Genomic DNA, 24810 nt, shown 5'->3' with positions numbered 1-24810 from the left:
CTATCTGCTGGGTTTATTGACAAGCTGGGCTCGAGTGAAGGGAAATTATTGAACAAAACATTGGCCTAGTTTATTTCAACGTGGGCTGAACATTAGGTGTCAGATACTGCATTTCTGAATAGAACTCGAAAAAAACATTATTATATTATTCATGTTTGAGACTTTGTATATTTAAATTGTCATTCAGTCACAGTCTTCCCCTTGCACTGTAAATAAATGTTTGAAAGTACCTGACATGAACCGACTTTATGTCCCATAGGATTTCACTGTTTATAGTGCCATATAAAATAAAGAAAACAAAATTTATTGTGTCCATCATATTTTGATATCGCCCTGTTGACCTTTCTTGGTTTGCCTTTGTTACCAGCGAGTTAAGGACATTTCAAATGTTTATTGTCCCTGGGTAAAACTGGGTGACTTCGATGTTCTTTGTGACAGGCTAACAAATCATGAATCATCTTCTGGTGTTATCAAATTTCAAGTATTATTAGTCAGGGCTCCAGAGCTGAAAATGAGACTCTTTCAACTCGAGTTCTTTGTTTTGTTTGGTATAACAGATTTAATTGAACTAAGATCTTCAATTTCTTGTGAAAATCTTTTTATTTTCGTTACAATTACTGGTGTAAAATAACCCAATTTTCTTCTAAAGAGGACTGAATCACAGTCTTGCATTGAGTAATCAATATTGAAACCTTTTACCCTTTGTTTGTGACACTTCATGAGACAGACATGTTTTTTTGTACATTGAATAAGTGTACTTGACTACACATCAGATAAAATAAGGAGCTAAGCTACATTACAAATTTGTTCTAGTCATTAACTCCATGAAATGCACCTACCCTTGTATGATTTGTTTACCGGCCTGACAAAGCCGAAATTAATGTTTAGCTTGAAATTGAATTGGAAAAACATTTAATGGTTTGTAACAAATAAATTGACTTAGCCATCTTGTTAGTAATACAGAAAGAGTGAAAAGCAAAATAAAAAGGACCCCTGTAGGTATTTGAACCTTGTTGAACCTCTTCTTAAGCTCATTCTGCTTCATGATGTGGTGTTATTAGGATAGAAGTGAAACTTTAAACCTTTAATTGGAAAAAGCACTGCATTTAAGAAAGACACATGGGTCTGATCTGCTACTAATTGAATGCATATGTCACTGAGTATTGTATCAAATGCCTCTTTGAAGTCCCTGAAGCGATAATTAGGTCATTCAAGTGTGAAACAAGATTTGAACATTTCACACAAAATTCACTATCATGTTGTAGTTCTTTTGGTTGATTTGTTCCCGAAAAAAATAAATGCAGCAATATCATGTTTGAAATAAAAATATCATTATCAAATTTTTTCATTTTGATGTACCCTTTAAAGGAAATTAATGTTGCATGTGTGGTATATGTTTAACAGCAGTAAACAGAGTGTATAAATACACTAACAATGTGTCACCATATACCTTATTTCTGTACATTCTGTTTTAGTTAATATATTTCAAATACATAATCTGATACAAGTTTCTGGTCCGCTTCCTTTGTCTATCAGATAAACTCCCATGTGAATGTCTAATAGACTGCAGCTTGCCAAACTAGACAACTAAATATTAATCCATTTTGTTTGGATTTAAATTTAAAATGTTAATACCACTTGAACTCTTGGGCAGAATGGTCTTTTTGACCAAAGTACATATTGATGACAAGATTTTTAATTGAATGGGGTTTAACAAAATTCTTAGTGATAGAAAATCTATGAAGCATAACAGAGTTTCTGAGTCCTGTATGATTCACCTGTGATCAATAAGTATCGGTGGAATGTGGGTTTAAACATTGTCTGTTACTGAATCACGAGTGTCGAAGGTTTTTATAATAAGGGGTATATTTAGTAATCTAAATCCACACTTTATGCTGGACAAATTGCCACTTGCAATGCTTATCTATGTAATAACATAATTAAATATTTTTATTTATGATAATCATGCAATTATATGAATGGAATGTGCTGACAAGTGTATGCTGTTTTCTCCCATTTCCATAAATTAAAAATCCATTTGAAAACAAATTGACCAATTATAAAGAAAAACAATTATTAAGACATTAATTTTGACCATGTTCTATCTCTCATGTCAAATTATTCAAGCAAATCATTCATTATCATTGAAAAATCACATCTTATAGCCAAACCTGTTGGTTAATATCACATTAATGTTGTGTTTTATGGATTAGGCATTCTTCAAGGTGTTACCCGTTGGGTTGGGTAGGGGGAAGCAAAGGGGGTGCGGAAATTTAGGGCTGTATCCAGGGGCGTTGGTCATATTAATGAGTATTAACACTCAACTTCTGGGAGTTTTTCAAGACTTGCAGCAGTGAAAATAGATTACTTTATTAAGCATCTGGAACAATCATTAGCAGGGTTAGATGAAATAGATGAACCACTTCTGCAGACTTGATACTGTCTCACTGATCACCTAGCAACCATCACTCTGTCAAAATTGAATTAAAGGCTTTCAAGATAAACAATTTTCATAATTGGTTTGATAAAATGCCTAATGTAACTGTGATAAGGCATTTAATATTTAAGTACAGCACTGTAGGTAAGTAGTTTGTTGTTCAATGCATTTATGACGTAATGTCAAAGCCACAAACTCTGTTGCCGGGATACAAGCAAACTTTGAATGTATTTTTGATAACAAGTGATGTGGACTTGCTATTGTGAAGGGGAGTTAATGTCAAGTATATATTGTGCAACATGCTCGTTTAGTGTACAACAATAATGACCCACAGCTGATTAATAATGCCATGTAACAACTTTCAAATGAGTCAGCATTCAAAATAATGTATAATGAGCATTATTTGAAAAAGTAAGCCCAATCACCAAGGGTGATGCATGCAATCAAATATTCATATAACTATAATTTACACAGCAAAAATTGAGGATTTTAACCAGATATTAAATAGTGAAAAGTGCAAATTTTGTTTAAGAAAAGTTTCTAAATTTAGACATTCCTGTTGAAAAGGTTTCTGTATTTCATACCAAGGAAGTCATATTCTTCCCTTTGCTTACTATGTGCAAGGAATTGTGGGAAAGGAACTTCATAATGGCATACTTGCTGCAACAGACATGCATGGTTGTCATTAAATCTGCACTCCCAATTTCAACCAAAAGATCTGCCTTAGTTAATGGGCCAGCTACTGCTAATGGTGCATTCCGATTACAAGGTCCAACCACATTATGTGCAGTGAAAGCACAATTTCTTTATTGCTGACACAATGCTGGCTGATAATTATTCAGAATGTTTAGAATTTGAGAACATTAAAATCAATTCTTTAAAAAACACAGGAAAAATTTCAGCTATGTTGCATGGTCATAAAATGTTAATATTTGATAGCAGAATTCTATCACATCATCTGCAATACAAAATGTTTTTGAACATAAGCTGTTTAAAAGCTCATTAAATTTCTTTATGGCTGAAATTCTATATGAAAGCAAAGATAAATAATTGAACACCCAAATCAATGTTCATGAATTTGGTAACCCTAATAAAGCAGCACCTGGTATAATGAAGGCAGAGTATTCTATTTACTGCCGACTTGTAATTGTGGTATTCAAACATTTAGATCATCAAGATCAAGAAAATGTCTGCAGCAGAATGGAGGTATCTGCAACAGTTGAGCTCAGGAGAAAAAGGGAGAAAGGGCAGATAAATATAAAAAAGTCAAAACTGTTGTATTTTGAAATAGTACTAGAGACCTCAAATATATTGGAGCTAGAGTCTATACAACATGAAATCCTGTCTCGTGACCGCTGTTGTTCCCTCATATGTATGTCGTGATAGGGTAGACATGTTGTTATTGTTATGGTCTTGTTAAGTTATTATATTGGTATATATCGCAATATTTTATTTTTTTCAGATAAAATATTTCAAATTATATCGACCTGTGGGTGCAAAAAGGTACCATGTACCTTTTAATTTGTATGTCACATGATACCTTCTTGCACTAATGGGGCGATATGACAAACCCTGAATTCACATACTAGTAATTTTAACACTTGTATGAGATCTGACTATTTTATTAACTTTCTATTTTACTGTTGAAAGTATTGCGTACTGTTCTTTTTCAAGATCATGCGAGAGGTTGAGTTGCAGCGCTATTTAAAGCACAGAAACGTCGTGGAGTTCCACAGCTTCTTTGAAGATGACGAGAATGTGTACATAGTGCTGGAAAACTGCAGTAGAAAGGTATTATGTTAGCCTGGTCTGTTTTTCAAAGTACAGCATCTTTTTTCATCATAGTAAAATATTATATTTATATAGTGTAAATTTGTGAAGCAATGTACGCCCATTTGTCTCAAGCGATTTAAGTCAAACATCAAGTATGTCTGCCATGATGTATAGATATGCAGGACACATTTTTAAAGGCCTAATGATCCACACATTCCCGAGATATGTGCCCTTGAACTTGGCTGACCGAGCGGTGTGGGAGCGCAAGTCATATGTGATATGTGTGAAAAGCTCTAGTAATTTAAACATTATACACTGTAACTCCAATATAACGCGCTCTGTTATACGCTGTGTCCAAAAAACCGGGGGGGGGGGCGGGGGGGGGGGGGGGGCTGCTTGAATCCCGTTTTTTTCTCCAACCTTCCATTTTTTATTTAAATCCGTGTAATGCAACTTAATGTATTTTCAGAAAATTCAAAGATCACATCTTGACCGCTTTATTCAAACGTACGTTTAACCGATTTTAATCGCTTAGAAGTTAAACGACACTGACAGCTAATTGGTGTTAATCTGTTGTGTAATGTCAATAAAGATGTGAAAAATTTGCATGTCAGTCTTTATTACATGTATTCCCTGTAAGAGCGGTTCGGTGCGCTAATTTCACTAACATAAGTGCAAGTCGAATAATTAGCAAATTATAGTTATTCAAAACGATTAAAACATTCTTACTTTGATATGATTGCAGTTTGTCGCACAGTATAAAACAAGTTTCCTGACATTTCATTATCATTTTAGTATTAAGGCATTTCATTTTGCAGAACGTGTACGAGAAATTAATTAAATAATCAAGACGATTTATTTACATGCTAACGCAGTGTAATTGTTAACAGAGTTTCATTTTCATTTTTGCCCTGTATCAGAAAGTCCCCAGGAAGCACATTTTTTACATGACGCTTATGATACAATAAAATATTTCTTTGTACATGTATCGTATTGCATTCAATCTCAATTTAAATTCGCTCGTCCAATGAAAGCTCTGCCCCATAACGCACTGTACTCTTTACACTGCTAAAAAATGGCGTATGCTTATGGTTATGTTTATGAAATTCTTAAACATAAAGATTATTTTTTTGTAAGTGATGCTGTAATTTTATTGGATTATCGGATAAATTTGCACATAAGAAAAGTGGTATGTATACTGTTATTGATACGATTCGGTTTATATGCATGTATTGACGAATGACAACACAGCATGGCAATGAACAGGACCTATATATGTAGGCTATACTACGCCTGTTTTTATAGCACCCTGCAATAAATGAGTTCAAAACTTATAACGCTGTCCGTTTAAAACGCTGTTCTGTGGCTTGGACCCCTTCATCTGCGTTACATTGGAGTTACAGTGTATATAGGTAGAAGTTATATGAATTATAGGTTATTCATGGCCTGTGCTAGCTGATTGGAAACAATACATGACTTGAATTGTGTCTAGTCTCCCTCAGTCCATTGAACGCTGAAGTTACAAGAGTGATGGCTAGCAATGTGATCACCCATGTTTGTTGATATTGGAAATCTGCGTACTGTGAAATAATTAATGTTTGTTTGGCATGAACTATACTGCTCATACTATATTTATGAAGGTTGTCAGCAGTTTTCTGTTATGATGTATGTACCCTTAACCCTTTGCATGCTGGGAAATTTGTCGTCTGCTAAAATGTCAACTGCTGAATTTCTAAAATTAGCAAAGAACACTATCAGAATAGCAAACAGTTTGGATCCTGATGAGACGCCATGTTCTGTGGCATTTCATCTGGATCCAAACTGTTTGCAAAGGCCTTCAAAATTTGGTTCCAGCACTGATCAAAAGAGTTAAGAAAAGAATTGAACACCGATTCAACAGCCAGACAGACGTCAAGGAATTAGGGTGACAGGTCACACTGTTACTGATATCACTTGCAATAAAACACTGTCATGTACAACGGAAGCTCTAATGTGGGTCTTATGAAAAAAATGTCCTTAAAAGATTTAAGATGTTTCTACAAAAAGGTCTTTGTGAACATGCTTTATCACTTCACATTCTGTAAGATTGCTCCCTCTCAAACGTGGTCTCATTCAGAAATGATAATCTTTTAACCTTGCTTTCAGAGCTGAATTGTAAATTGACTTTTGATCAACGAAAAATGGTTTCAGCGCACATGAATGAAATCATTTCTGTATTTGTTCTGCAGACAAGTCCATTATAAATTTGTTGAATTTTTTTTTTTACCCTGACTTTAAAGAATTGAAAATACAGTAACACAGCTATTGCACCTTATACATTTTGGAAGGTTTCTTTTCTTAAGAGTTTGTGTTATACACTTTTTATGTCCCCCACTATAGTAGTGGGGGACATATTGTTTTTGCCCTGTCTGTTGGTTGGTCTGTTGGTTGGTTGGTTTGCGCCAACTTTAACATTTTGCAATAACTTTTGCTATATTGAATATAGCAACTTGATATTTGGCATGCATGTGTATCTCATGGAGCTGCACATTTTGAGTGGTGAAAGGTCAAGGTCATCCTTCAAGGTCAGAGGTCAAATATATGTGGCCCAAATCTCTTATTTTACGAATACTTTTGCAATATTGAAGATAGCAATTTGATATTTGGCATGCATGTGTATCTCATGGAGCTGCACATTTTGAGTGGTGAAAGGTCAAGGTCAAGGTCATCCTTCTAGGTCAAATTTATGGGTCAAAATTGCTCATGTAATGTAACTTCTGTAATATTGAAGCTAGCAATTTTATATTTGACATGCATGTGTATCTCATGGAGCTGCACATTTTGAGTGGTGAAGGGTCAAGGTCAAGGTCATCCTTCAAGGTCAAATGTCATATAGGGGGACATTGTGTTTCACAAACACATCTTGTCAAGTATGCTTTTTCAGTAGTTGTATTCATTTACAGTATTTGCATGTGTATGAGACCATTTCAAGAATGCGATTGCAATGTACAATTTGACAAATCAGTATTATTAATACTGAATTCAGTTGGAAAACTAGAAACCTAACTATTTGAACTATTATAGCTAGGGGATATGTGTAAACCTGAAATATGACATGAAACCAATCAACATTACAGCCAGATTTGTTGAACACAATTGCTTTTCAAAAGTATAACATATAGCCCATTCTCTGCCATATACCTTAAATAAAAAAGGAATAATGACAATTCAAAACCATTGGTCAATACTAGGCTTTACATTATTTAAGGCAAGTGACCAATTGGCCTATACAATGAGGGATGGTATATTTTAGCCAATAACAAGAGCCACACCATGCTTAACCCTTTCAGTGCGGGAACCGGATTTTGAAGGCCTTTGCAAACAGTTTGGATCCAGATGAGACGCCACAGAACGTGGCGTCTCATCGGGATCCAAACTGTTTGCTATTCTGATAGTGTTCTTTGAAAAAAATCGAAGAAAATGCAAATTTTAGAAATTCAGCAGACGACATTTTAGCATATGACAAATTTCCCAGCATGCAAAGGGCTAAATATGTCTTCTGCCAAGCGTCCAATCTGGTCTGGGACTACCCTGAGACTGCAAAACCTTGCATGACTTTTGGTGTACAGCATAGCTTCTGACTAGGATTGCGCAGGCGGGTCTAGGGCTATGCTGGTCACATAGGACATTAAACCCAGTTTTAGCATGACTCGGCTCATATAATATACATGATGATGTTCTAGGGTTCAACGTCTTCATGCAGATATTCTATATATTTGATGTGTACTGATATCTTTGATGTTTCATTGAGGATTTCTATTTCTGCTTCTGAGTCTGAGCAGTTCAGTTGATAGATGGTGGTTACAGATAGTGTCTAAATTAATCATGAGGGAATGTTAATAAGGATTTACATTTTCCCCCACACTGATCTCTTATCACATAACTAACATATCAGTAAAAAAATAAATGAAAAAGTCCTCATAAGTCATAATTATTCATTTTATTCTTCAAGGACACTTTTTGTTCATTTTTTAACTAAAAGATCACACATATTTCACAATTATCAGTATTCAAAGAAAGTCTTTCTTCACTATTCTATAAAACCTACACAATGTTTTACTACTGGGGCTTACCAATGTTAGACCTCTCAAAGGTGTCAATTTTAGCTGCTGTAATTTCTTTTCACCAAGTCACTCAACAGAAAATAATTGTTTTGTTACAAAAGGAAATTCTTGTCTTTTTATCTGCTCTGCTAATGCTGATGTAATTGTTGAATTATTTTCTAATAAAATAGAGGAAAATTGTCAAATTTTGGTGGTTATTATTGTAGTAAATTTAATAATGGATTATGTTTTTGTACTTGTAAAACTTGAAGGACAAATTTGCATTATGTTGTAAAGTAAACGATCAATTTTAATGATATTAAGCAGTTTAATTCTAAACAAACGTTACTTAAAGCACTTTTGCATGTATTAACGATAATCAAATGGGTACAACTGTTTTGCAATATTTTGGGTGATATAAACAGATATCATGCTAAATTCATATTCTCTTCTTTTCATGGAAGTCTTTATAACATTCTACATATTGTATTCCATGTTAATATTAGCAGTATTAATTGAATAGTATTCAGTCTAATTGTTTTATTAATTGTATGCTAGGTATTGTAATAAGGTAACTGGCTACTAGATAAAAATGATAAACACTGCTGATGAAGTGTTGATATGTCGCTGCAATATTTACACAAATATGGAGCATGATATACAGATATCCTATCTTGTCACCACGAATAAGCAAACATTAATCAACCCCCACTGCATAAAATGTGGATTTGATCGAACTATGACCTAATAGCTGAAACATTACTGAACATATATGGTTAAATATAAAGAATACTGATTGCTTATAATGTCAATTGTAAAACCTTCTATTCACCATGTTTGTTTTATGTTCTTAATCTAAATGTCCTTATATGCAGAATTTCTTGTGTTAAGTTTAAACTCTGTCATCTGTAGAAAATGAGCCGAGCTCTGGGAAAATGGGGCTTAATGCAGGCATATAAAATAATGTGTTATTGTTTTTTATTAAAAGGAAGTTTTTTCTTAGAGAAAATCCAGTTTAAATGGAGAGTGAAGTCCAATATAAGTCTGTGCTGACTGTCTTAGGACAGAGCACACGATTCTTTATTAACTTGCTTAAAGACAACACTTTAAACCCACACATCGAAAAAAAATTGTCATTTTGACATATTTACACTTATTCATCTCTTAATAATGTTTTGCCATGTGATGCAATGTACTAGGGTTTTCAATGGGAGAACACAGTTGGAAACGTAATAAAGATGTAATAACTACATAAATGTGCCAGAGGAACTCCCAAAAATGTGTGATCCATTCAGAACTCTTGTATCTCTTTCCAAAAAGTATCTCTGATACGCCAGCTTGTCACTCCACCATATAATGCTGTCTATCAATGAAGGGAACGCTTGAAAATCATAAAGTGTGAAATTTGTATCTTAAGCTGAACAAAGTATTGCCAGATTTTCATATCGTCAGCTGTTATTATGTCAAGATATGACAAGCGTGGGAACTATCCTCACAACAATAAGCAATGCCTTGGTCTTAATCCCGTGTTTTAATGTTTTAACCTCAGCTTTTATAAAAATTATTTGTTTTTCTTTCAAAAGTTGCTTTGTCTGAAAATTTTGCTTATATTTTTCACTGTTTTGTATTTGTGTGCATATTAAAGTGTGCAATTAAATGCATACAATGTGTATTTGATACTGTCATTAAGGGATGGTGTGAGTTACAAGACTTGCTTTCTATACAGATGTGCATGAAACACTCAGTAATTTAGAACTGACATAAATTAAGCAGCATTAAATGTCAATTTCGGTTTAAATTGATTTCTTTTGTTGTCAACTTGGACAAAATGTTATGTCTTAACAAAAAATGCTGAATTATTCATCTGCGAAACAAGTAGACCTACATAATTACTTTTGTATGAGTGTGTGTGTGTGGGTAACCACACAGTTGAAAGTCGTACACAGTCGTAATTTCACTTTATTTAGCAAACTTCTAACCAGGGTATACCGGAGTAAGCACAGCATTGTCACCATCATGATAACAGTGACCATAAAAATGGTAAATAGCTAGATTTAATATAAATGGTCTGCTGTTTGATGTGGTGAAATATAGGCGTGAACTTCTGAATGAATTGTTGGTGTTCTGTTGAGCATGTCCTCCATGGGATATTTGTTTGTAATTAGATGACCGTTTTCCAAACATGCATCACTGGGTTGGCACTGATAACATCTGTTTTATGAGCAGCAATTTACACCCAGAAAATTTGACACATGATAACCCCCACGAAACTATTTCCTTCAAGCGCTTTGAAGTTTTGTCAGTTTATTTATAAAGCTTATGAAATGAATGGGTGACTCATCATAAATCTACTGGGATAAATTTGTTGACAGGACATCCTCATAAAATAGACTCAGGATAGCATAAGAAAGACACCAGTTTTCCTCACCTGATTTCAGTAACTGTTCTTGTTTATTTTGTCACAACATTTTGAATGTATAGACTTGGCAATATAAAGCATGCAAGAAATGCTGTGATGTGCATGTAAGGCATGTCCAACAGCTGATCTGTAGAGCTAGTTCTTTGTTATCCTATCAAGATGAAGCCCTGGTTTTATCCTCCATGGGTCCTTTGTGTGTTGTTTTTCTCATTTGAAAACATGATTATGTGTCCCTGTGATATTCTTTTAATAAACAAAATCTGTTATTTATGTATACTCCCACATATTAAAAAAAAATATACATGGGATTTCAATATTCTCAATATTGTTTATATGGGTTTTTTTGAGAATGTGTATAGTATATGATTCAGAAAAACACAGATGCAGCAGTTTCAGTAAAAACAACAACACATTCTTTACATTCTTTGTTAAAATATTTAATTTTAAACATATGTCTTGTCCATTTTCAGTCACTTGTTTATATGCTGAAACATCGAAAAACGCTCACAGAGCCTGAAGTTCGCCACTTCATGGGTCAACTGGTTGAGGGCACCAAGTATATCCACAACAATAACATCATCCATCGGGATCTCAAGCTGGGAAACATGCTTCTCAACGACGATATGGACGTCAAAATTGCAGACTTTGGTCTCGCAACACGCGTTGAATATCGGGGAGAAAAGAAAATGTAGGTTGAAAATAATTTGACCCTTTCCCACTAAAAAGCAAAGTGAAAATGGCTATATGCAACCAGCATAAATCCAAAACAGCCTGTGAGTAACTCGCTATTTGTTCAGGTTTGATGCTTTTTGCAACTCATGAGTATCTAAGTCTTGAAAATGAAAGTTTTATAACTTGAATTAGCAGAAATTTAATTTGGTTTTCTAAGGGACTACAAACGTGTAAATGTGTATATTTCAGTGTTAAAGGATAAAAGCTGGCATTTTTTTGCAAACTCCACTCCTGATCTGTTTATAACTATTACAAAACAATCTGTTTGTCTATTGCAGGACAGTGTGTGGTACACCCAACTACATCGCCCCTGAGGTGCTACAGAAGAAAGGCCACAGCTATGAAGCAGATATATGGGCCCTCGGTTGTGTCATGTATGTCTTTGAACTTTCTGGCCTATGTTGTTGTTTTGTGTCAAGTATGCGCCCATGGCATAGACATTGTTGAAAGGTTATCACAATAAACATGTTTTTTTATCACAATTAAAAAATAGAAAGAAACAAAACCACATATAATATTGATCAATTCTGATTGATATATATAGTATCTGGCACGAGTTGTCATATCATACCATATTTTATTATACGATTTCAGGAATTTTGTTAGTTAGCGAGCTTTTGGCGAGCTTACTAACGAATTTCCTGGACGAGTTTAATAAAATATGGTATGACATGACAACGAGTGTCAGATCTTTTTTATCACATGCTTTTAAATGAGCAAATTAAAGAAATATTTACGCAAACATAATGATTAATCCCGAATGTTGTTTACATTTTGTGACGTCATTTTAAGTTACAACGTCATTTCAGCAAAATAACAAAATGCGATTGGTCAATAAACGAAAACTTAGCCAATGAAAACGCTTAAAAATGTTGTATTACACATGTGTAATATAAAATAATTTGTAATGGTTGTATTACATGGGAAACAGGGTATAGAATGTGATAAAATATTATGTGAATTGTTTGTATTTATTTCTCTATATAGTTGACATCAGTTGCAATTTTGCCTATTTCCAGGTATGCCTTGCTAGTAGGTCACCCACCATTTGAAACAGCCACCCTCAAAGAGACTTACATCCGGATTACTGAAAACCGGTTCTCCATACCGGACTGGGTGTCACCTCAAGCCCGGAACTTAATCACAAAGTGTTTAACTCACGAACCCGAGCTGAGACCAAGTCTCGACAATATTCTCATAGACGAGTTCTTCTCTAGCGGTCCACATCCAACGAGATTATCGACGTCTTGTTGTACAGAAGCACCCCGATATCATCCGTCCGGCCAACAACGCTTTCCTAGGTGGGTGTACTTTCACAGTTGATGCTAATGACCAAAATTATCCAACCATGTCACTTGATGGTTGAAGTTTGTAACATTCCATTAGATTTTTAGGCATGACAGTATATTTACACAAAGAAGTTTAAAATTCAATTTAGTGGAAGAAAAAAAATATATTCAGGATTTCATTAACAATTTGAATTTAGTAAACAGTAAGTGAATGCCTTTATACATAGATATACATAGTCATGCACAACTGGCACTAAATACAGATTTAATATGTATACATGTCAAATTTTATATTCCCATCTGATTCTTGGTTTTAGATACCGGTATAGAAAACATTCTATTGCAATGCACATCTAGTTGTATTGATTTGACATATTTTTGGTTTTTATGGAAGGATATTGATCTACAAGGCTGTCTAGACAATTAAGGTATTCAAAGTCATTTAAGCTGTACAAATTAAAAGCCATTTGTTTGCTTAGATGTTGTTTTACAGCCAATTTATGTGTTATGATGTTTTTAAAGCAATTCAGTTTTATTGATTTCTAACTAAGGTATATAGTTGACATCAATGGAGCAAATATAAAATTGCGTTATTATTATTGCAAACCCCATATAGACAAGTTGATTGAAAACGATCGGTTGGTTTCAAAATAATGCTTATCCATACAGTTTGCAAGTCATTTTTGTGGCTCAATAATATTGATCCAATATTGTTATATTCATGATAAATATTTCATAGGCATATTTGAAGTGTTTGTGTTCATTTTATCATGTAATTATTTCATTGAAAGTTGTTATAAATTCTACAGACAAAAAGATTGAGCACAATAGAGAAGAATGTAGAAAATGCGTTTATCTGTTAGATTCTATAGTGGTATTCCAGACTATGGGAGTTTAGCACGAATGTTTCGAGAGATGCAAGTTTAAATATTCATTCATTTTTCTGACGCCTATTGATTATGCAAACATGCGTTTTATCTGTAGGACAATAATGCATAGTTTAGAACAAAGAAAGAGGAACAAAATAATTGCAAAGGGGTATCTGAGACATGATAACATGACACTTGAAAAGATATCATTATTTCAAAGTACTGCAGATTGGAAGATAGCACAGAGGCATACAGTATCATACTTATAGTGTTGGTCTGATTTCACAGACTTCATTATTAACCGGGTTTTCCGAAGGAAAAAACTGGTTATTAGATTGGCGAATGCGGGCGGGCTGGCTGGCTGGCTGGCTGGCGGGCTGGCTGGCGGGCTGGCTGGCGGGCTGGCGGAACAAGCTTGTCCGGGCCATAACTATGTCGTTCATTGTCAGATTTTAAAATTATGTGGCACATTTGTTCACCATCATTGGACGGTGTGTCGCGCGAAATAATTACGTCGATATCTCCAAGGTCAAGGTCACACTTAGAGTTCATAGGTCAAAAATGGCCATAAATGAGCTTGTCCGAGCCATAACTATGTCGTTCATTGTCAGATTTTAAAATCATTTGGCACATTTGTTCACCATCATTGGACGGTGTGTCGCGCGAAATAATTACGTCGATATCTCCAAGGTCAAGGTCACACTTTGAGTTCAAAGGTCAAAAATGGCCATAAATGTCCCTTGAGATATAACCTTCATATTTGGTATGCATGTGTATATGGACAACGCCTTTCCATACGCACACAAATTTTGTCCGTCCGTCCGTCAGTCCGTGTGTCCGTCCGAAAACTTTAATGTTGCTCATAACTTTTGCAATATTGAAGATAGCAACTTGATATTTGCCATGCATGTGTATCTTATGAAGCTGCACATTTTTAGTGGTGAAAGGTCAAGGTCATCCTTCATGGTCAAAGGTCAAAAAAAAAAAATTCATGTGCATATCTCCAATGTCAAGGTCGCCACGACTAAAAATAGATTTATTTTAAAACAAACTTACAAAGGGGGTTAATTTTCTTTGTTCATTTCAAAAGTTCAGTTTGAGTTGTCTCCCTTTATCAGATTTTTTTTCACAATGAAAACCTGGTTTTGTGACAATTTTGTCCCTTGTTCATTTTTATGGTGCTAATTTTGTACCACATTAGACGCTAGATCATCATAACTAATGTGTACACATCAGAAAAATGCACATTTTTTTATGTGTGTTTACAAACTGTTTCTTGCTCAGACCCAAGACTCTGAATTGAGAAAGTTTTTGTGTCTGTTAAGTTCTATAAGTGCTTGAAATTTTATGGGTTTTTTTTAATTCCCACTCATATTACAGTAATCTTTATTTCAAATTAATCATTATCACGTATTCAGTATCACTTACAAGCATCCTAATGTATTTTACATTTATCAGTGACAAAAAATCTTAATAAACCTTCACTAAATTGTTTCAGGCCCAAGTCCTACGCTGGTATAGAGCACAAGGCAGACCAAGGTGTGGAGAGGATAACCTCTCCAATCCGTGACCTTGAACTCAGCAGCCGTCCCGTGTCTTCTAAAGGCCGTCACACACCCGACTTCTTCATTCCCGTGTCCCGCTTGAGTGGACGAAATTCCGGCTCAGAGGCGACACGCTCCGACCGATCTGACTCCCCACCTGCTATGAGAGGTATGACTTTTGATGTCGTTTTCATGTTATGCTCATGTAATGAGGGGTGATATTAGGGGCAGTTTTGGGGTTTATAATATCATTCTGCATGGTATGTTTAAAGTTCATGGAATAAACTACTTCAACTTTGCACAAATGTCTAATACTGAACCCAAAATATGTCATCACATTGAAGTGTAAATGTGCAAGACACTATGCATTCCATCCCTCTAAAATGGGTTTAAATAATGCACTTATTTTTTATGTTTTTATTTATATTTATTTCGAAATACTATTGAGATCATTTGTTAATTAATTTCTATTTCTGTGTCAAGCTGATTTTAATTTTTATATTGTTTCTAGAACTGTCTCCGAAACCCCGTTCAGCAGCCAATCTTCTAGATGTCTTGGGAACTTGCCTTGAACACATGCCTAAAGGTAACAAACAGTTAATTTAGTAATAATAGACCAGTAACCATGTATGACCATCATGCATATATCACCTACTCATGATATTAGGGCTTTTTTGCTGCAATTAAGTCATATCATGCACCATCAATACCAAGTAAAGATAAAAAATATTTCAAGTTCAAAATTATGCTGAATTCATTTCATTAGTGTGACCTTGCGAACACCTGCATGTTGATAGGGCCACATGTAGTCATGTAGTTATGACTTTTATCTTATCTTTGAACATTTGAATTGTATCAGAACAGCATTGTTTTGGTGACCCACTTGCAATACAATCATTGTTATCCCATCAACTGCAGGTTCAAGGTGCACAAAGATTACTGTCATAGTTGATTTTTTCCATAAAGAAACAACTTTTAGAACATAATTGTATTTCATACTTGAAGTCAATAAAATTAAGAGAAATTATTTTAAAGGTTTACATACATTGAGCGATCATCGGAAGGATCCCTATATGAGTTTCATTCTAATTTCTTTTCTCTAAATATATCTGGTGCTGGTTCTACCCAGCCAATAGACTCAAATATGTCTCAGCATGAAGGCATTTACAGCATTAACCATAAAATATATCTAGCTGTACTAATGTTTAAAGCACTGTATACTCAATAATAATTATAAAAAAAGATTAAAAAAACATTATTTTCTTCTTCTTTGTTTCAATTTCAAGTGATCCTGTCTATTCAACATTTCATGAGGAATTTCATCAGCAATGTGGTTGAAGGAGTTCCAGGGGTGGTGGTTTATCAGATAAAATGTGTTCCCAAAGATATGTTCTTAAATTTGTTGGCTCCTTCAAGCCTGGTATTTTATCAGGACCAGATAATCTCCAAACATGTCTTGAAGTACTTCTCTTAAAATTAGAGATTTACATCATGCTTGTACTATGTTGTTTTATTTGATTATAATGTGATTGGTCCAAAATAAAAAGTAAATGCATTTTTTGTGGTAAGACGATATCGTAAAAGGCTGTATTAATACTTATGTATTCAACAAGAAAAGCAGATATTCTTGATAACACGTACATAATTTATGTACCAGTTACATTTGTATCGTAGACATGGTTAAAAAAATATTGTTACTAATTTATCAGTGTTTGTATGTAAAGAATGTCTGGAATCTTTGATATTTAAGATTTTAGTTGCTTACAGCAAAACAGCAATGGTCTGTGGTATGAAACATCATGATAGACCATCCATCGCTTAGAGCTTGCTTAAAATTCTTCCGCTGAAGTGTAAGCTGGTCTGGAGCTGTGTTGGCTGTATATGGCATATGACCCATTTTTGATGCAGTAATTACTGGCCTGTGCATGAATTATTCAATTTGCTTCCTACCCTATCTTATACGAACTTCTATCTGGGAAATATGTCCGGTTTATCTCACATATGCAGCCAGAAATTGGGAAGTTACATATGGCCTGATAGCGTCAGGCACGTAATATTGATAAAAACAATTCAGGTCTGATCAGTTTTTCTTAAGACTACATGGCAAGGGGCAAACATCAGCAAGATTGGACTTTTTTGTTATTAACTAATTGCTGAAAGGTTATTGCTGTCTGAAAGTGTCTCAAACAATGACTCTAATAGTACCTGAAAAACAAGTACTGGTTCTTCCCAGAGTGTCTATAAGCCCAAGGCTTTTGATGCAAAAAAAGCTCAAATAAATGAGTTTAAACTCAAAACGAATACTTATTTGTGTATTTTGGTTGTTCCAGATGTTGTCAAGAACCCAGAGCCTGTTGCTGACATGACAATACTCTGGGTGAGCAAGTGGGTCGACTATTCCAACAAATACGGCTTTGGTTTCCAGCTCTCCAACGATTCCATTGGCGTTCTTTTCAATGACACTTCCAAGATCATTTTGTCACCAGATGGAAAGTATGTGGCATTTGTGTCACTACATTAGTATTGTGTAATTTGCACGCATTTAGGGTTTATTATTTTATATTTAAACTAAGCAAATCTTGAAGAATTATATATATATATATATATATTAAGATATCAAAATGAATAAAAATAGGTACACATCAGTAAATAGCCTCAATTATGTAGATATGTTATATATTATATATTTAACCCCTTGGATGTCTATTATTTTGTTTACATAAAACTTGATTACCAAAGATTATGCACCAGCTTTTTACCACAGTTATGTAAGATTTAATAGAAAACATTTCTTCTGTCAGTCTGGACTCGTACCACAAATTTTAAATATCCTTATTTTTTTATATGGACTTGACATTGTTTTCAGTATTTTTTTACATTTTGTTCAGGGTTACTTATTAAGTTTTCTACACATTATTTTGGTTTTAGGTATTAAACAATATTTTACAAGATTGTGTTTTATGGTAATAATTATTTTAAAAAATGCAGATTATTATATCTTCTTATCGTGCAGGTCTGTGCAGTATTACGACATGACGGGTCGCCTGAATGCATTTACTGCAGACCAACCTCCAGAGGACCTTGATAAGAAGACAACTCTGCTCATGTACTTTGCCAAATACATGGACGAACATCTTATACAGGTTGGTGTTACACAAGTTTTTCGTCAGTTTGCTGGAATGGTACCAGTACATGTGTCAAGCGTTTGATATTAGTTACATTCAAGTGTACAATTCTATTAACATGAAGTTCAGAATGTCGAACACCTATATTGCAGAGAAGATACTTGAATGTTTTTCTGGTTAATGTATTTTTTAAAAGTCTCTAACTATTTCATATTTTTACAACAAAGTTCTCTTTGTTTTAAAATTCCAGTTCTTTTTTATTTTGGTTCATATGTAGTTTTTAATATTTTATTTAATTTAGAGAATATAAACTCATAGTAATTAAGTAGTACAAGTTATTAACATGTCATCTACATTGTTCACACGGACATGATGTTCATGACAATAAATTGAGTTAATGGTTTGTTGAAAGTTTGTGTCACTGAATTTAAAATATTTCTTACTTATTTCAAGGGAGGTAACTTGGAGTGTTCAAAGGACTCAGATGACATCAGTGTTGGCTCCCTTTGCTTAAAGAAGTGGTTCAGGACTGCCAAAGCCATAGTGCTGTACCTCAATGATGGAACTTTACAGGTATAGTGCTGATGTGCTCTAAAAAAGTAAAGCAAAACATGAACATAAAACCTTCAAATAACAGATATAAAATAGGACTGTTAACTCTGAGATATAATCTGAACAAATATACCATTAGGCAATTTGCGTTCTTTATGTTAAACCTGTTTAGCTGGTAAACTGGATAAATATATCAATACTCACCCATCCAGGGATTATTTACATGTAATGCTTAAAATATTTTGTTTATCTTCATCTTCTCAAAAATAATTTTAGGTAAGTGATATTGCATACATCGCAAGGGGTCGTTGTAAATAATCATGACTTCTTTACTATTTATGGCACTGTTTGAATGTAATTCAGTTTTATAAATCATAGAAATTTATGCATAGTCAGTGACAACCAAATACCCAACTCTTTGAAATTTTAGGTGAATTTTTTCGATGACCACACAAAGATCATCCTGAGTTACATGCGGAACGACTACTTTGTGACATACATAGACGAGGAACGTCGTGCCACCACCTATAGCATGGTTCACCTCATCCAAGATGGCTGCCAGCGGGACATTCTCGACCGAATGACCTTCGCGCGAGCCATGCTGAAAAACCTTGTTGATATTGAGGGCATCGATATTTGAGTGTGCTACTGACTTTTTGAATAGAACACAAGTCCTGTCAATTTTAGAGGGTTCAATATTATTTGAGATAGATTTATTAACTGTTTTGAAGCAAAAATATTGTCAATATTTGACAAATATTGACAAATGTTGATTATTTAAGTATTTGTGTGTAACAGACTGTTATGGAGTCAAAATCTTATCTATATTATTGACACTTGAGATTTTGCGATTTCAGATGTTCAGCCAAAATAAAGGCATAATAATTTGAGAAACAATTCGGATGAAGTGTCCTCTATCCATGCGGAGGGCATGTATTGCTGGAAAGTGACCGCGTTTTGCAGTGAGGTCAGGTCACAGGCTCACAGCTTTGTGTGTAACCTATAATATCTTATACACACAAAGTTTACAAAGTCTTTCATTACTATGTATAAAGCTAAATCACCAGAAAATGGTGCCTTGACTGACAATTAAGTGCCGTGACAGTGTGTATGTTATTTATTAAGTGATAACAATGCTCTTCATGGCAAGGACAGTATCCCAGTAATGGAATATTGAGCTGGACAAAATAAATCATTTCCAAAGGTTTGGATGAAGATCCCTCATGATGAAATGTTGTACCGGTAAGGTTTTGAAAAATTCAACAGAGCAGGGAAACAAGAAAGTTTCTCATTCTCTTTGTTTATAACCAAAGATGTGATAGATACTTTTACTTATGAAAAGGGAGAGAACTTACAAATGTTGGAGTAACTTTGTTGGTATGTTGCTCACAGATTGCCTCCCTTTCTCCATTTGCCCATGCAGTGTGACGTGGGTATAAAGGGTCGTCTCAAATGGTCTTTCACACTTAAAAGCAATAATGTGATTGATGGCAATAGTATAAAGTCCCATCATGCAACACGAAGTGTTCTGTTTGACTATGGAATGATGAATTGTTGTAAAATGCTCAGCATGTTTTTAATATGTACATGTATATAGGTATTTTTCGATACATTATTTTAGTGTAATTTGCACAAGGTATATGCAAATCTGCTATAAACGTCTTGAAAATGTTTCAAGAATGAGAATGTGAATGAAATTCATGTTTATGATTTTGATGCTAATTTGTGGTATGTTTTTAGTAGATGATAAATGATACTTTTACTTTGTCATGTGTTAACATTTAATCATTTGTGATACACAGGCTTTGTCAAGCAGAATAAATGATGTTACTGATCATAGTTAAAAAAATGAATTAATGATGAATTAATAATGAATTATTTATCTTTTTATGGTCAATAAAAATGCTCATATGATATTTTCTTCAAAAAACAACAAAACACACATGTTTGAAAAACATAGTATTAATTTGATGCATCCAAATCAGCATTTTATAATGAATAAATAATAATTAATAAATTGATTAAAAAGGAAGTAAGCCCTTTTGGTTCATAGGATGGCAATTTTCACATAAAATAAAATATTACAAAAGTGAATTGTAACTTAGTGAAGTTTTTTTTTAAAGAAAATAGCAACACATTCCCTTTTTATTTCTTCATTTACTGCTGATATAGTCCTGAATGTCTTTGTAGTAAATATTGTATTTAATATTTCAAACGTGGAAGGTTGGTTGCTAAGCAATTAAATGCCTTTCGAAAAAAAACCAAGAAAACCAAGTATTAATGATGGTATCTTTCTTTGTTCAGAGAGACAAGTTCAAGGGAATACTTTAATTACTTGATATCATAAATGAGTATTGATGAAAAGAACAATACAGAAAAATAATGTCTTTTATTTGCCTTAAAGCAGGTGGACCAATGTTCTATTAAATGAAAATATAGTAAACAAATAAAGCATTTCATGTTTCACAGCAACATTTATGTTTAGCAACATATTCTTGTATGGTTATATGATACTGCGGCTGACTGCATGCCAGGGTTACAGTGAGTATTTTCTACTGATCTCATAGCATCCAAATAATGTACGGCAGAGCAATGTTTGATCTGCAAATAATGTACGGCAGAGCAATGTTTGATCTGCATATAATTAGTCACCACATTTTTGCTTTTCTGTATCTTTGCATTTATGTTATGTCGACATTGCTTTGTGAACATTTCAATAATTATTTCCAGATTTGTAGTATTTATTTATTTATAAGTAATGATAGATAAATATAAATAAATTAATTAATACAATTATAACTATTACTAATGTCAGTGAATGAACACTGAAGCTGTACAGAAAATACAACTTTTCATCACAATTCAAGGTACATATGTATTTTGTTGTCACATCTCTTATTTTTATCAACCTTGTATGTGTTTAATCGTGTTTTAAATATATTTTGGAACGTTTCACTATTTTGTTTGTGTCCATGCTGTGGGTACTGGAAATTCTGTTAAAGGATACATTTTAGTATTGAGATGTATATAGGAGCGAAAAAACTTTGCTAATATTCAAAAGAAATCCAAATTGAATTATCTATTCTTTGTTTGTAGTCTTGCTACTGTTTTATATGTATTGATAATTATATTATTATTAATATTGGTATTTTGTTATTGCAACAAAAGTTTCAGTGGTGTCGAAGAAAAAATTGTTAATTTGGTATTTGTTTTTTAGATGAATATTTTAAGCTGACATGTCACTGAGCTATAAATTAATGATAAAAGTGCAACGTATTATTGACTTTCATGATTATCTAATAGCGGTCTGTGAGTTAATCCTTTGCATGCTGGGAATTTCGTCGTCTGCTAAAATGTCGTTTGCTGCATTTCTAAAATTAGCATTTTCTTCGATTTTTTTTCAAAGAATACTATCAGAATAGCAACCAGTTTGGATCCTGATGAGAAGCCACGTTCTGTGGCGTCTTATCTGGATCCAAACTGTTTGCAAAGGCCTTCAAAATTCGGTTCCAGCACTGAAAGAGTTTAATATAACTTGTTATTGATGCAAATTTGGTTTGAAGTCACTTGTCAATATCACTTTGGTAAATAATCCTTTTTTTTCAACTTTATTGGTATACAAAAAGCTGTTTAAAGTACTAATTGTTTAGACAGACGGACAATGGCAGGACAAAATGGTCAAATTATTGCATACAAAATCATTTTTTCTACCTCAATGTGGTGGACCATGGTTTGAATTTTATTTTTTAACGATAATCAGTTAAATTTGAGGGACCAATCCAGTGTATGTGACATTTGCATACTATTTGAAAATTACATGTTTATTTGGCTTGTGGTTAGTTTTGCATTAAATTTGTCATCAAACCATAGCAGCAAATTAGGTGAAACACATGTGAATGTGTTTAACTGAGACATGTATTTTGAAATATATGCACAATGATTATTATAGAACATAGCAAAAACTAAATTGTATATTATGCACAATATTTAAGAGTTTAGCAATAGAGCAGTGTCTAATATGGAACCTATGCAATCTCTATTTGACCTCATATAACACCCACCACACCATCCTTTAGTTACGGTTGTGGTAGTTTAACTCAAGTGCTTGTCAAGCAATAAGGTGCCTGTTTTTTTAAGTCTTGGGAAAGCATTATAAATGCTACATATGCACAAATGAAGTCCTTGCTTGATCAAGTTTGTTTTGCGCTGGTCACGCCATGGCAGCATTCACACGGAATTTAAATGCATCCCTTACTATGGTAACTTTGGGATTTAAAAAAAAATGGTAGAGAAAGATAATGTACACTATTGACAACCTTGGCGCAGATATTTGACTGGAACCAGCATAGCTGGATCAAATCCCTGCCTTTATTATCCCTGCCTTTATTATCAACCACATGATGATAGCCACGCCGAATGGTGCAATAATTTTTCTTTTATGCTCCCCGAAAATATTTTTGGTGGAGCATATAGTTGCCAGTTTGTAGTTCCGTTATTCCTTACTTCCTTCCTTCCTTCCTTCCGTCACACTTTTGCTACCGTTTCTCATAGCGCCTTCAATACTTTACAAATAGCTTTCATATTTGGCATGCAAGTACCTTGCATGGACCTCTACCTTTTGATGAGGTTTGAGGTCACTGGGGTGAAGGTCACCGAGGCTAATAATAGACTTCCTTCTGTCACACTTTTGCTGCCATTTCTCATAGCGCCTTCAATACTTAACCAATTGCATTCATATTTAGCATGTAGGTACTTTGCATGGACCTCTACCTTTTGATGAGGTTTGAGGTCACTGAGGTCAAGGTCACCGAGGCTAATAATAGACTTCCTTCTGTCACACTTTAGCTACCATTTCTCATAGTGCCTTCAATACTTAACCAATCGATTTCATATTTGGCATGTAGGTACCTTGCATGGACCTCTACATTTTGATGAGGTTTGAGGTCACTGGGGTCAAGGTCACCGTGGCTAATAATAGACTTCCTTCTGTCACACTTTTGCTACTGTTTCTCATAGCGCCTTCAATACTTTACCAATCGCTTTCATATTTGGCATATAGGTACCTTGCATGGACCTCTACCTTTTGATGAGGTTTGAGGTCACTGGGTCAAGGTCACCGAGGCTAATAATAGATTTTTTAGGTGTTTATTAACACATACATTGACAAAGCACATCATCGGGGAGCTTATTAACACATCCATTGACAAAGCACATCATCGGGGAGCATTCATCAGTTTCACTGATATTCTTGTTTTAGTATGAACCTAAATAAATACACTATTTTCAAAATGTAAAAGAAAAATGATACCACTTTTTGTAATTTTATACTAAAACAAAAAAAAAAATCCTACCAAAGCTGGTAGGATTTTCCTGTGATGGCAGAGGTTGTATGTGACAGCAAGGAACTTCAATTCTGTGTGTAGATTGCACTATAGTGAATGTTTCATCGCATGTAAATATTTCATGTTACTTTTTTTGCATTATTTTGAGAAGCAACAACTTCAAGCACTTGTGATAGAATAGCAAGTTTGGCTTATAATATTTTCTTATTTGTGGGTGAACTAGCTTGTTACAAGATATGATTTTGGGTTATGCATGCACTTGTGTATACGGTTCATTGTGATTTTTGAGTATTTGAGTATTTGTTGCCGAGTTAAAATGTTATTTTGAAACTGTTAGCGAACTATATTATGTACTGAAACAAGATGTTTCAAATAAATTCACATAAAGATAAATAAATACAAGTTTATTGTTGTTCTTCAGTTCATAAAGCCTCTATGGGTGTCAGTGTTTTTGAGCTTTGAATTAACAAGATGTTTTTAATAGATTTTCAACTCCCTATGATCTCAAATAATATATCTAGAACATTTTGCCAAGGTTCTAGTATAAAACATCTTTGCACCCATGTCATCATATATATCGATATAACAATTCAAAATGCTGAGGAATGTTTTAAAAATATAATACAAATCAACCATTCTGGGCCGC

At 34.0% G+C, this 24810-nt stretch overlaps 1 protein-coding gene across 1 annotated transcript in view; it reads left to right on the top strand.

Moving 5' to 3' along the window:
* LOC127860826 (serine/threonine-protein kinase PLK1-like) overlaps window positions 1-24569 on the top strand; it is a 45465-nt gene extending 20896 nt beyond the window's left edge. Inside the window, exons 3-12 of the mRNA XM_052399119.1 lie at window positions 4112-4228; window positions 11182-11399; window positions 11722-11817; window positions 12463-12744; window positions 15100-15314; window positions 15657-15731; window positions 17476-17638; window positions 18159-18288; window positions 18724-18843; window positions 19253-24569. Of these exons, the coding sequence (XP_052255079.1) occupies window positions 4112-4228; window positions 11182-11399; window positions 11722-11817; window positions 12463-12744; window positions 15100-15314; window positions 15657-15731; window positions 17476-17638; window positions 18159-18288; window positions 18724-18843; window positions 19253-19462 (1626 nt within the window). The 3' untranslated portion in view covers window positions 19463-24569. The remainder of the gene's footprint in view (window positions 1-4111; window positions 4229-11181; window positions 11400-11721; window positions 11818-12462; window positions 12745-15099; window positions 15315-15656; window positions 15732-17475; window positions 17639-18158; window positions 18289-18723; window positions 18844-19252) is intronic.
* Window positions 24570-24810: the final 241 nt, after the last annotated feature.

The sequence above is a fragment of the Dreissena polymorpha genome, chromosome 15 (assembly GCF_020536995.1).
Source record: "Dreissena polymorpha isolate Duluth1 chromosome 15, UMN_Dpol_1.0, whole genome shotgun sequence".
Taxonomy (NCBI): Eukaryota; Metazoa; Mollusca; class Bivalvia; order Myida; family Dreissenidae; genus Dreissena; species Dreissena polymorpha.
This window is presented reverse-complemented; position numbering and strand designations above follow the sequence as displayed.